The sequence below is a fragment of the Physeter macrocephalus genome, chromosome 6, assembly GCF_002837175.3.
Source record: "Physeter macrocephalus isolate SW-GA chromosome 6, ASM283717v5, whole genome shotgun sequence".
NCBI classification, from domain to species: Eukaryota; Metazoa; Chordata; class Mammalia; order Artiodactyla; family Physeteridae; genus Physeter; species Physeter macrocephalus.
This window is the reverse complement of record NC_041219.1, coordinates 44576439-44588533: the sequence shown is the minus strand read 5'-3', so window position 1 is coordinate 44588533 and position 12095 is coordinate 44576439. Positions and strand designations below refer to the sequence as shown.

The 12095-nt window shown below is 37.7% G+C and overlaps 1 protein-coding gene across 1 annotated transcript in view; it reads left to right on the top strand.

Moving 5' to 3' along the window:
- The window catches only part of ENTHD1 (ENTH domain containing 1), a 94012-nt gene that overhangs the window by 28113 nt on the left and 53804 nt on the right, over positions 1-12095 (top strand). The window contains exon 3 of the mRNA XM_007102329.3: positions 5894-6012. Within this exon, the coding sequence (XP_007102391.2) occupies positions 5894-6012 (119 nt within the window). The remainder of the gene's footprint in view (positions 1-5893; positions 6013-12095) is intronic.

The window sequence follows — 12095 nt, the reverse complement described above, 5'->3', positions numbered from 1 at the left end:
ACGCGCAGGCTCAGCGGCCATGGCTCACGGGCCCAGCCGCTCCGCGGCATGTGGGATCCTCCCAGACCGGGGCGCGAACCCGGTTCCCCTGCATCGGCAGGCGGACGTGCAACCACTGCGCCACCAGGGAAGCCCCATGGATTAGTTTTGACTTTTAAGGAAAACATCTCATTAAGTATTCAATATTTTGTGATGGAAACTCTGTATTGCAGTTTTACTATGTTACCTTAACCCAGGAGTCAGCTACTGAATATTTAGACTTGCTTTTGTAGGGACTGTTTATTTCTTCTTGTCCCTGTAGCTGAGTATATAATACAGTTGTGGGTTTTCCAGTTTACCATTATTATTGAGTAAGAACTACTGGCAGTGTCTCAAATTGTGTATGCTATTGTTAGCAAAATGCTGAAATAAAATTGCCTCAACTCCCTTTTTAAGATCTCCTGAAACAAAAGTTTGTCCTTTCTCATTATTTATTAGCTACCTATTTCCAATTTAATTTTAAAAATCTACTTAAACATCTCTGCTTTCTTATTCTTTATCCCTTCTCTGTTTTCATTTTTTTAAAAAAACATGCTTTTCCCCACTAATTTCAAAATTCACCTTTCAAAAAAGATTTTTTATACTCACATTCTATCTCCTGTGCCTATGAAGTATTTGTCATGAGTAAATAGGAGCAGAGTAATAAAGCGGAATAACAGAGGTGCTGTATGTAGTCGATGCTGTGGTGTTTCCCACATTCCCACTTCAAGATCAAGGCACTTATTCCCTCGGCAGCTGGAGACTTGGTGCCCGAGGGGTCTCAGCTGAGTTCTTCTCTTCAAATTCCCAACAGCTAAAGAAAGCCTCTTTACCCCTAAGATCATGCCCTGTCCCTGAGAGAACCTACTTTCAATGACTTATGGAAGTGGGCTGTCCCCTTTGCTTCAAGGCAGGACAACGGTGAAGAGCCATTCCAGCCCCAGAGCTCCTAGTAGGATTGGCTGAGGCCTCTGCTGCAAACACAACACAGTTTAATTTCTCCCTTGGCCCAGTCCTGCCTCCCTCACTACTCCCAGATGTGGTTTCTGAGAGTACTCCCTAATGAATCCCCTCGTACAAATCTGGGTCTCGGAGTCTATTTCCTGGGGAATCCAACCTACAACAATGGCTTTGCCTCAAGATTTACAATATAGGACAAAGATACGTACATAAATGAGGAAAGAATTATAAAGCAAATGGGACAAAATGTTAACAATTGGTGGATCTGGATGAGAATTCTTTGTGCTATTCTTGCATCTTTTCTGTAAGTTTGCTCCAAGATAATGAAATTGTAAGGTTCCAAACTCATGATTCTGCAAAAGTTAAATATAAACTTAATCACTATGAGGCTTTGAAATCTTATCGGTTCTTCATTAGCCCACTGAATATTTTCTATGATAGATATACTTGTTCATTTTTAAAAGTTAATTTTGTTAGGTAAATGACTTAGTTTACTTCAGTTACACCTAAAAGGACACTGTCAATACATAGCAACAATGTCTATTAGATGCTAAATAATACATAGAACAGTTTGGGTATTTATGGAGGGTTTCAACTCCAAAATGTGCTGTCACATTGTTAACGTCTGATAGTTTGAACGTCAGTTTGATATCTCATCTGAGAAATATCAAAGGGTTCACCAGTTCTGCTTTGTGGTATTATCTAGTGATACAGGCTCAATGAGATCTATAGCTTCTCTCCAGATAGCTTCTGCCAAGTACCTACAGCCGTGGTATCTAAGCACGCATCTTCGAATGACTCAATAGCATCGTTTCCTGCAGCATCTTCGCTTTTTCCTTTGAGGTTTCTCATTCACATACTAGTCCTCCTTGCCTGTGACTTCACAGTCTTGATTGATAAATAGCTTGTGATATACAAGGTACTTCATTTCCACTAAGGAACTAAATGTGTGAAGTGTGTTCTCCCCCTCCATTTGCTTGTGAAAACCCAGAAAGCAATGTTGTGTAATCACCGAATTTAAATAAGCACACCTCACTTCCAGTGTTGTGCTGATGCTAAAAAAAAATTTTCTAAATGAATTTCTGTAGACTCAGTATATTCTAACTGCCTTCCTTGTTGCTCCATAAGATAATTCATTATAGGCTTATAACGTTTTAGCTATTCTAGGCTAAAATGCATCTCCAAATATGCAAGATATTTTTTTTCTTTCACAATCCTTACTATTCTTCAGTTTCCCTCACACTTTACTTCACAATTGACTTCCTGAAATTTTTATTAATCTACTTCTGTGATGTCTAAAACTTAAGTCCATATCATTTCAAGGATAATTTGTTGCTGAATGCTCAAAGAGTGATAATAAAGATAGTTCCTCATTAAATCACTTGAAAGTACATAGATGATCTAAGCCTCAAACTACTGCTGTTTGCCGGTATTACTTATAAAATCTCCAAGTCCAAAATAAGCTCATTTTAATTATTCATTTTCATGTGAAGTTACAAGAAAATGAAAAGTTAGGGCCATAAATGCAAAGTTCTTATTCTTCAGCATCTTTGTCTTATATCATACTTGCTCCTTTTGCCCATGTAGTTCCTTCTTCGTGGAATAATTTCTCCCTCTGTATTTATCAGGATCCTAGCCATCCTTCAAAGCCTTCTTCACATTTTACTTCCTGTTTGAGGCTCTTTCTGATTACTCTGGTACACATTGATTTTCTTTCCGTCTTAGAATTTCTGTTCCTAAAGTTAGTTATTTTAAGAAAGTTTGACCTGTAATTGTTCTCCTCTAATTTTTTCCTATAAGTCTGTATGTTAGACTTATCTCACTAGTCAGGCTATAAACTTTTTGAAGGCAAGGACCAGGCTATTTTTCTTGTATAATTCCTAAAATGATTTTGAAAAATTATATGCCTCCTGACACATTTTTAACTGACATGTGAAATTTTGTCTTAAGTATAGTAAATGCAAAGGATATAATTCAAAATATTGACATTAAAGACAAAAGAAAAGAAAACAAGCAAAACTGTTTCATGAGTCATTTAAGAGCATCTAAAGGAATATAAATACTATTGTGATTCATATCTGTAGTCATTCATTTGAAACAATACATGGTCTTCGTTAATTATTGGACATTGTACATCATTCCCTTTTCTCCTTGAAGTCATATTTCTATTCCACATCCCTCACAGAATTTTATCCTGATAGAAAGTATGTTTATGCTTGAAAGTTGTCTCTACATAAAATATGTATATAAACTGAAATTATTTTTCTAAATTGTCTGTGACCAGAGGCTTTAAGTGGTAAAATAGTTCTTCTAGATTGACTTACCGTTACAATTACTTTTAGTACACAGTCGATCAAAACCACATAAATGGGGGCTTCCCTTGTGGTGCAGTGGTTAAGAATCCGCCTGCCAGTGCAGGGGATATGGGTTCGAGCCCTGGTCCGGGAAGATCCCACATGCCACGGAGCAACTAAGCCCGTGCGCCACAACTACTGAGCCTGCGCTCTAGAGCCCGCGTGCCACAACTACTGAGCCCACGTGCCACAGCTGTTGAAGCCTGCTCGCCTAGAGCCCATGCTCCGCAACAAGAGAAGCCACCACAATGAGATGCCCATGCACCGCAACAAAGAGTAGCCCCCGCTCGACGCAACTAAAGAAAGCCCGTGCGCAGCAACAAAGACCCAATGCAGCCAAAAATAAATAAATAAATAAATTTTTAAAAAAGAAACAACCACATAAATGTGGTTAAGTATCTATTAAACATAAAGAATAAAATTTTATTGGAAAGACATATTTTTTATGAGCTACATGGAACTGTTCATTTACCCATATATGAATATTACTTATTGCTTGAAATATACAGGGTTCAACATAAATTATGTTTCTGTTTTACATTTTTAGAGATGTAAATGCTGAGAAGATTTGTTCACCTAAAATTGGGTGGGGAATAGAAGGTGTTTTATTATTGCAGTGTCAATCAATTTTATGAATTCTTTCCAAATAATATGCCAAAAATTATATAGTGATTTATTATAGAAATGTTTTTCATCTCGTCAACTGTTAACTTGATTAGATCTTTCTTTAATGTCGTTGAAAGCAAAGGATTGGAAACATCCCACTTAGAAAAAGATTTGTTAAACAGTCATTGGGAGCAATTTATGTTCTCGATTTCTGGAAATAATACCAAAAACCTTTTTGCTGAAATTTATCAAATGACTATTAATTATTCTGGTTACATTTTAATTTAACCCAATATACTCAGAGTGTGTGGGAAAAATAAAAACACTAATTGCAGTGTACCCGTCAATACAAAATTTTTTGAGAAAATGATTTTATTGTGTCATATGCTTTAAATGAATTTTCATCAAGTCTTCAGAACTGCAGATTTGTTTCATTCAATTATTGGAGAATATTTACCATATTTACCTACTTGTCAAAGTCGGCCCTCATTGTGAAAGCAACCAGTAGAATCAGATTTAAAGTTTCTTTCAGAAAACATCTGACTTTATTTAAATAAACATGTAACCAGACATCACTCTGGTTGTATTCACACTCCTCAGTTTTCTTAAGATAGTAGCTAAGACATGAAGCCTTGCCCTAAGTATGTTGCGTTGGTGAAATAAGGTGCCCCTGCCTCTGATGCTTTCTCTGCTCTTCTGTCACGGGACTCTTCCTCAGGAATGATGCATTCTTTGACAGTACTGGGGGTTGGAAAGCACAAGGACATTAGATGAAAGTTATCAACTGTCCTGCTCCTCCACACTGGGATATATCTGAGTACCACACATCCTGGTGTGGACCAAAAGAACTGTTACTTGTGCCATGCTTTGCGATTAAAAGAAATATGTATAAGACAGGACAAACTTTGAAGCTCTACCTTGGGTTTTTCATGCCTTGATTAAAGGAAGCTTCCCTATACCAGTCTTTTTTGCTATTGTTGGTGCCTTAGAGACAATTATGCTTGTATCTTAAGGGAAGATGCACCATAATAATATGGGTAAAGAAAATGTCTTTCTTTGTAAAGTGGGAGAAAATTGATTATGAAAGGGAAAGGGGAAAGAACCAGCCAGATGCTTCTACACAGTTGCATTCTCAGGCAGATCAGTTTTTGTTAAGAATAAACAGAACTTGTGCATCTGGAAATTGAGTCCTTTAAAGCTGTCTATGCCCATAAAGCTATCTAGTTACTTAGACTTGGGAAGTCTTCAAGTACCCCCAGAGGCGTGCATATACCAGTTTGAAGATAGATTTCTTATGCTTTTTGTTGTCCCCAATAATATGCTGAAATATAGTTGTTGCTAATACTTTTGTTTACATAGTAATTAACATAGGAAGGAAAGTGATATTAAGACTACAAAAACATTAAATTCAGCAAAAATATATAAACAGATATATCAGCTTATCTTCACTGGCATTTCTTTTTTGTTTAAATTTTTAAATTTTGTTTAAAGTTTCTTTTTATAAAATAATCTATACATTTCTGACTAATTTTGTCTAGAACACATGAAATTCACACTGCAGTAATAAAATTCTTTTAAATATTATTAGAATAATTATAATTGTCATTCCTGCTTTGCTAAAATTTCATTTGAGTAATTTTCATTTTCAAACTCTATTTTCTACCCTATATTATACTTTATTTTAAAAAATGTTTCAAATAGTAAAACTTAAAATTGAATCATTGACGGGAGAAAGGGCTAGAATTGAATTTGTATTTTTAAAATCTGTCTGAACTTGTCAATTATGATAAAGGGATATATTAAATGATTAATATTCATAGGTAACCATTGGCACATGATGTATATTTTGTAGACAAAATGGATCTTCAGAAGTGATTAACTTAAAAATTGTGAGCTAATGTGAAAACATTACTATTTTCTGTCAAAGTAAAATCTTAGCTTTATGTTGTTGACAGAAAACACTTCCAAGGCAGGATTGAAACAAGAGCAGTGTCAAGACATTCAGTTGCCTAGCAGAACTGTGTTGTCCCAGGAAACACTACCCCTCAAGATTAATGCTTGGAAATCAACAGAGGTAAGTCATTATAGTAGTTTCCTATTGCTGCTCTAACAAATTACCACAAACTTAGTGCCTTTAAATCAACACAAATGTAATATTTTAGAGTTCTATGTGTTAGAAGTCTGACCCAGGTCTCACTGTCCCGGAATCAAGGTGTCTGCAGGGCTGTATTCCTTTCTGGAGGCCCTATGGGAGAATTTGTTTTCTTGCTTTTTCCAGCTTCTTGTGTTCTAAGAGAAACTGTGCTTGTCTTTTAACTTTGTTTTTGATGTCTTCTGTTATACAGAATTTTAAATAAGAATAAGGTTAAATTAAAGTTTTCCTTTATAGTTCATGCTTTTTAAAATCTTATTTAAGAAATTCTTTGGGGGCTTCCCTGGTGGCGCAGTGGTTGAGAGTCCGCCTGCCGATGCAGCCGCGGAGCGGCTGGGCCCGTGAGCCATGGCCGCTGAGCCTGCGCGTCCGGAGCCTGTGCTCCGCAACGGGAGAGGCCACAGCAGTGAGAGGCCCGCGTACCGCCAAAAAAAAAAAAAAAAAAAAGAAAAAAGAAATTCTTTTTTTAAATCCTAATATAATAAAGGTGTCTTAATTTTTCTTCCAGTGTTCAAATTTTATGCCCTCTAGAATTTTACTATATACTGTAAGATAGGGATCTTATCTTATTTGTCCCCCTGTGGATAAGCAATAATCAATTTTTTGAACAGTCCATCTTTCTCTACGCATTTAAAAAAGGTTTTTATTGCAAAATAATTATAGACTTATAATGTCTGTAATGTCTTATAATGTCTATAATGTCTCCCCTCCCCGCTCCCTCCAAGAATACCAGAGCTAATCATTCCTCACTCTGAGGATCAAGGCCTCACATTAGAGCTTTATCCTTAGCACCCCAAGAAGAAGCAGCTTTAGAGGGAGACACTCCTTAAATTGTAAACCACCTGCCCTGGGAGATTGGAAAAGGAAGTGTGAAGAAGCATCTTCTCAAGCCTACCTAGTCAGTCCCCACTGAGTGCTCTTACCTCCTCAGGGCTTCTGCACTCACCGGAAGCACTCCCTGCGGAGTTTAGCTCTCTGACTCACAGCAGGTGCGCAAGCAGGTTCCAAGGCAGTGAGTGGGCAGTAATTCCACCGACTCCTTCCTTATTTTATTCAACCATTGCACAGGCCACCTTCTGCCCCAGGCTAAAGCCAACTAGGCACCCTCACCCCCCTCACACACAAACATACCAGTTCAGAATAGCCACGCCATCTCCCCTGCGGCCCCTCACGGTTTTCTTCTCATTAAAAAAAAAATTTTATTGGGGTATAGTTGATTTACAATGTTGTATTAGTTTCAGGTGTACAGCAAAGTGAATCTGTTATACATATACATGTATCCAACTCTTCTTTAGATTCTTTTCCCATATAGGCCATTACAGAGTATTGAGTAGAGCTCCCTGTGCTATACAGTAGGTCCTTATTCGTTATCTATTTATATATAGTAGTGTGTGTGTGTGTCAATCCCAGTCTTCCAATTTACCCTTCCCCCTTTACCCCCCAGTTAACCATAAGTTTATTTTCTACATCTGTAACTCTATTTCTGTTTTGTAGATAAGTTCATTTGTAGGCTTTTTTTTAGATTCCACATATAAGCGATATCATATGATATTTGCCTTCCTCTGTCTGACTTCACTCAGTATGACAATCTTTAGGTCCATCCATGTTGCTGCAAATGGCATTATTTTGTTCTTTTTTATGGCTGAGTAATATTCCATTGTACTGTATATACGTATGACATCTTCTTTATCCATTCCTCTGTTGATGGACATTTAGGTTGCTTCCATGTCCTGGCTATTGTAATAGTGCTACAATGAACATTGGGGTACATGTATCTTTTCAAATTATGGTTTTCTCTGGATAAATGCCCGGGAGTGGGATTTCAGGATCATATGGTTTTAGTTTTAGTTTTTTAAGGAAACTCCATACTGTTCTCCCTGGTGACTGTACCAGTGTAGGAGTACACTGTAGCGTAGGACGGTTCCCTTTTCTCCACACCCTCTCCAGCATTTATTGTTTGTAGATTTTTGATGATTGTCATTCTGACCAGTGTGAGGTGATACCTCATTGTAGTTTTGATTTGCATTTCTCTAATAATTAGTGTTGTTGAGCATCTTTTCATGTGCTTTTTAACCATCTGTATGTCTTCTTTGGAGAAATGTCTATTTAGATCTTCCTCCCATATACCTAGGAATAAACCTACCTAAGGAGGCAAAAGACCTATACTCAGAAAACTGTAAGATACTGATGAAAGAAATAAAAGATGACACAAACAGATGGAGAGATATACCATGTTCTTGGATTGGAAGAATCAATATTGTGAAAATGACTATACTACCCAAAGCAATCTACAGATTCAATGCAATCCTTATCAAATTACCAACGGCATTTTTCACAGAATTAGAACAAAAAATTCTCATTTTGATGTCATCCCTTTATAGTATCTCCAAGCTTGATCCTGAGGGAGGGGGCCACTGAATCAGAACTGGAACCTGCTCTGTTCTTCAGTGTTCTCTGACCTTCCCAGACATGCACCTACTTACTCCTATTTGTACTTTCACATAAGAACACACATCTTTAATTCTGGCATACATAGCTCCTCAAATAATATTTTTTTCTCTATTTCTTTGACATTTTTTTTTCTGCTTAATTTCTTTTTGGTATATATTGGGCCACTTAATCTCTCATTTTCTGTGTCTTTCAACTGCTTTATTTTATTAAACTTTTTATTGAAATATAGTTAATGTGCAATATTATGTTAGTTTCAGGTATACTACATAGTGATTTGACATTTGCATACATTATGAAATAGTCACTGTGTTAAGTCTAGTAACCGTCTGTCCCCAACAGCTGCTTTTAAAAGTAGATTTTTGTAAAAAAAATAAAGAAGAAAAAAAATGGTCATGAAGAACCTAGGGGCAGGACGGGAATGAAGATGCAGACCTACTAGAGAATGGACTCGAGGATATGGGGAGGGGGAAGGGTAAGCTGGGGCAAAGTGAGAGAGTGGCATGTACATATATACACTACCAAACGTAAAACCGATAGCTAGTGGGAAGCAGCCACAGAGCACAGGGAGATCAGCTCGGTGCTTTGTGACCACCTAGAGGGGTGGGAGATAGGGAGGGTGGGAGGGAGGGAGATGCAGGAGGGAAGAGATATGGGGATACATGTATATGTATAGCTGATTCACTTTGTTATACAGAAGAAACTAACACACCATTGTAAAGCAATTATATTCCAATAAAGATGTTAAAAAAAAACTTAAAAAAAAAAGTAGTTTTTTGTTTCATTATGTCTCCATGCTACATTTTAGGTAATTAATCAGAACCATCTTCCAGTTCATTTTCTTCTCCTTTCACCTCTGTCCACTCTAGACTTTTCCCTGTCCATTAAGTGTTTGATTTTGATAGCTATTGCATTGCTTTTTTACAGAATATTCATTTGTACTTATTTCATCTCTGCATGTTTTGGCTTCTTGTTTTTTTTATTTCTTTAAATTAATGCTATCCTTTCCATTTTCGTTTTGAGAACTAAATGTACTTAGTTTTATATGCTTTTTAGATTTCTTAGTTTCATTTTGTCAGGAGTGGGTTGTTTTCTTTCTGTGTTTTGGAAAACTGGTTTGTAAGCTCTCCTTGAGTGGCTCAAGTTTTTTATCTTTCTTTTTCTCTGAGTGTCCTTAACCTTTCCTGCTTAACAGTTTTTCATTTGCCTCCTCCTGACACCTGGGACTACGTAGCACATTCAGAACCTACCCGGGCAGCTTGGGGCTCCTTTCTTTTGCTCATGTCAGAGATATTGCAGATCCGGTCCCCAGACCAAAGGATGCTGTGGCTCAGTTGCTAGTGAAGTTTAGTTTGTGTCTTCTCACCTGCTTGTATACTACTTTTAGAAGCCATAGTCCCGGGCTGTGACTGATGACAGGTTATTTCAGCTTCCTTTGTAAGTAGTGAAGCTCAATGCCTGGCATAGTTTCAAGCAGTGAGAGCCCATATTCAACAAAAGATGACACAAACAGATGGAGAGATATACCATGTTCTTGGATTGGAAGAATCAATATTGTGAAAATGACTATACTACCCAAAGCAATCTACAGATTCAATGCAATCCTTATCAAATTACCAACGGCATTTTTCACAGAATTAGAACAAAAAATTCTCATTTTGATGTCATCCCTTTATAGTATCTCCAAGCTTGATCCTGAGGGAGGGGGCCACTGAATCAGAACTGGAACCTGCTCTGTTCTTCAGTGTTCTCTGACCTTCCCAGACATGCACCTACTTACTCCTATTTGTACTTTCACATAAGAACACACATCTTTAATTCTGGCATACATAGCTCCTCAAATAATATTTTTTTCTCTATTTCTTTGACATTTTTTTTTCTGCTTAATTTCTTTTTGGTATATATTGGGCCACTTAATCTCTCATTTTCTGTGTCTTTCAACTGCTTTATTTTATTAAACTTTTTATTGAAATATAGTTAATGTGCAATATTATGTTAGTTTCAGGTATACTACATAGTGATTTGACATTTGCATACATTATGAAATAGTCACTGTGTTAAGTCTAGTAACCGTCTGTCCCCAACAGCTGCTTTTAAAAGTAGATTTTTGTAAAAAAAATAAAGAAGAAAAAAAATGGTCATGAAGAACCTAGGGGCAGGACGGGAATGAAGATGCAGACCTACTAGAGAATGGACTCGAGGATATGGGGAGGGGGAAGGGTAAGCTGGGGCAAAGTGAGAGAGTGGCATGTACATATATACACTACCAAACGTAAAACCGATAGCTAGTGGGAAGCAGCCACAGAGCACAGGGAGATCAGCTCGGTGCTTTGTGACCACCTAGAGGGGTGGGAGATAGGGAGGGTGGGAGGGAGGGAGATGCAGGAGGGAAGAGATATGGGGATACATGTATATGTATAGCTGATTCACTTTGTTATACAGAAGAAACTAACACACCATTGTAAAGCAATTATATTCCAATAAAGATGTTAAAAAAAAACTTAAAAAAAAAAGTAGTTTTTTGTTTCATTATGTCTCCATGCTACATTTTAGGTAATTAATCAGAACCATCTTCCAGTTCATTTTCTTCTCCTTTCACCTCTGTCCACTCTAGACTTTTCCCTGTCCATTAAGTGTTTGATTTTGATAGCTATTGCATTGCTTTTTTACAGAATATTCATTTGTACTTATTTCATCTCTGCATGTTTTGGCTTCTTGTTTTTTTTATTTCTTTAAATTAATGCTATCCTTTCCATTTTCGTTTTGAGAACTAAATGTACTTAGTTTTATATGCTTTTTAGATTTCTTAGTTTCATTTTGTCAGGAGTGGGTTGTTTTCTTTCTGTGTTTTGGAAAACTGGTTTGTAAGCTCTCCTTGAGTGGCTCAAGTTTTTTATCTTTCTTTTTCTCTGAGTGTCCTTAACCTTTCCTGCTTAACAGTTTTTCATTTGCCTCCTCCTGACACCTGGGACTACGTAGCACATTCAGAACCTACCCGGGCAGCTTGGGGCTCCTTTCTTTTGCTCATGTCAGAGATATTGCAGATCCGGTCCCCAGACCAAAGGATGCTGTGGCTCAGTTGCTAGTGAAGTTTAGTTTGTGTCTTCTCACCTGCTTGTATACTACTTTTAGAAGCCATAGTCCCGGGCTGTGACTGATGACAGGTTATTTCAGCTTCCTTTGTAAGTAGTGAAGCTCAATGCCTGGCATAGTTTCAAGCAGTGAGAGCCCATATTCAACACTCCTATCTTGGATGGTCACTTTAAATCTGTGTTTACCACTCTGGAATTGAGCTCCTGGTTTTCTCTGCCTTTTTCTGGACCCAAAGTCCCAAAGGTCCACAGCTTCAACCTCCTTACCATCATGTGTTTTGTGTTCGTGCTCTCATCCATGAAGATGTTCATCTTGTCTTTTAGCATGACTGTACCTTTTTTTTTTTGCGGGCCTCTCACTGTTGTGGCCTCTCCCGTTGCGGAGCCCAGGCTCCGGACGCGCAGGCTCAGCGGCCGTGGCTCACGGGTCCAGCCGCTCCGCGGCACGTGGGATCTTCCCGGACC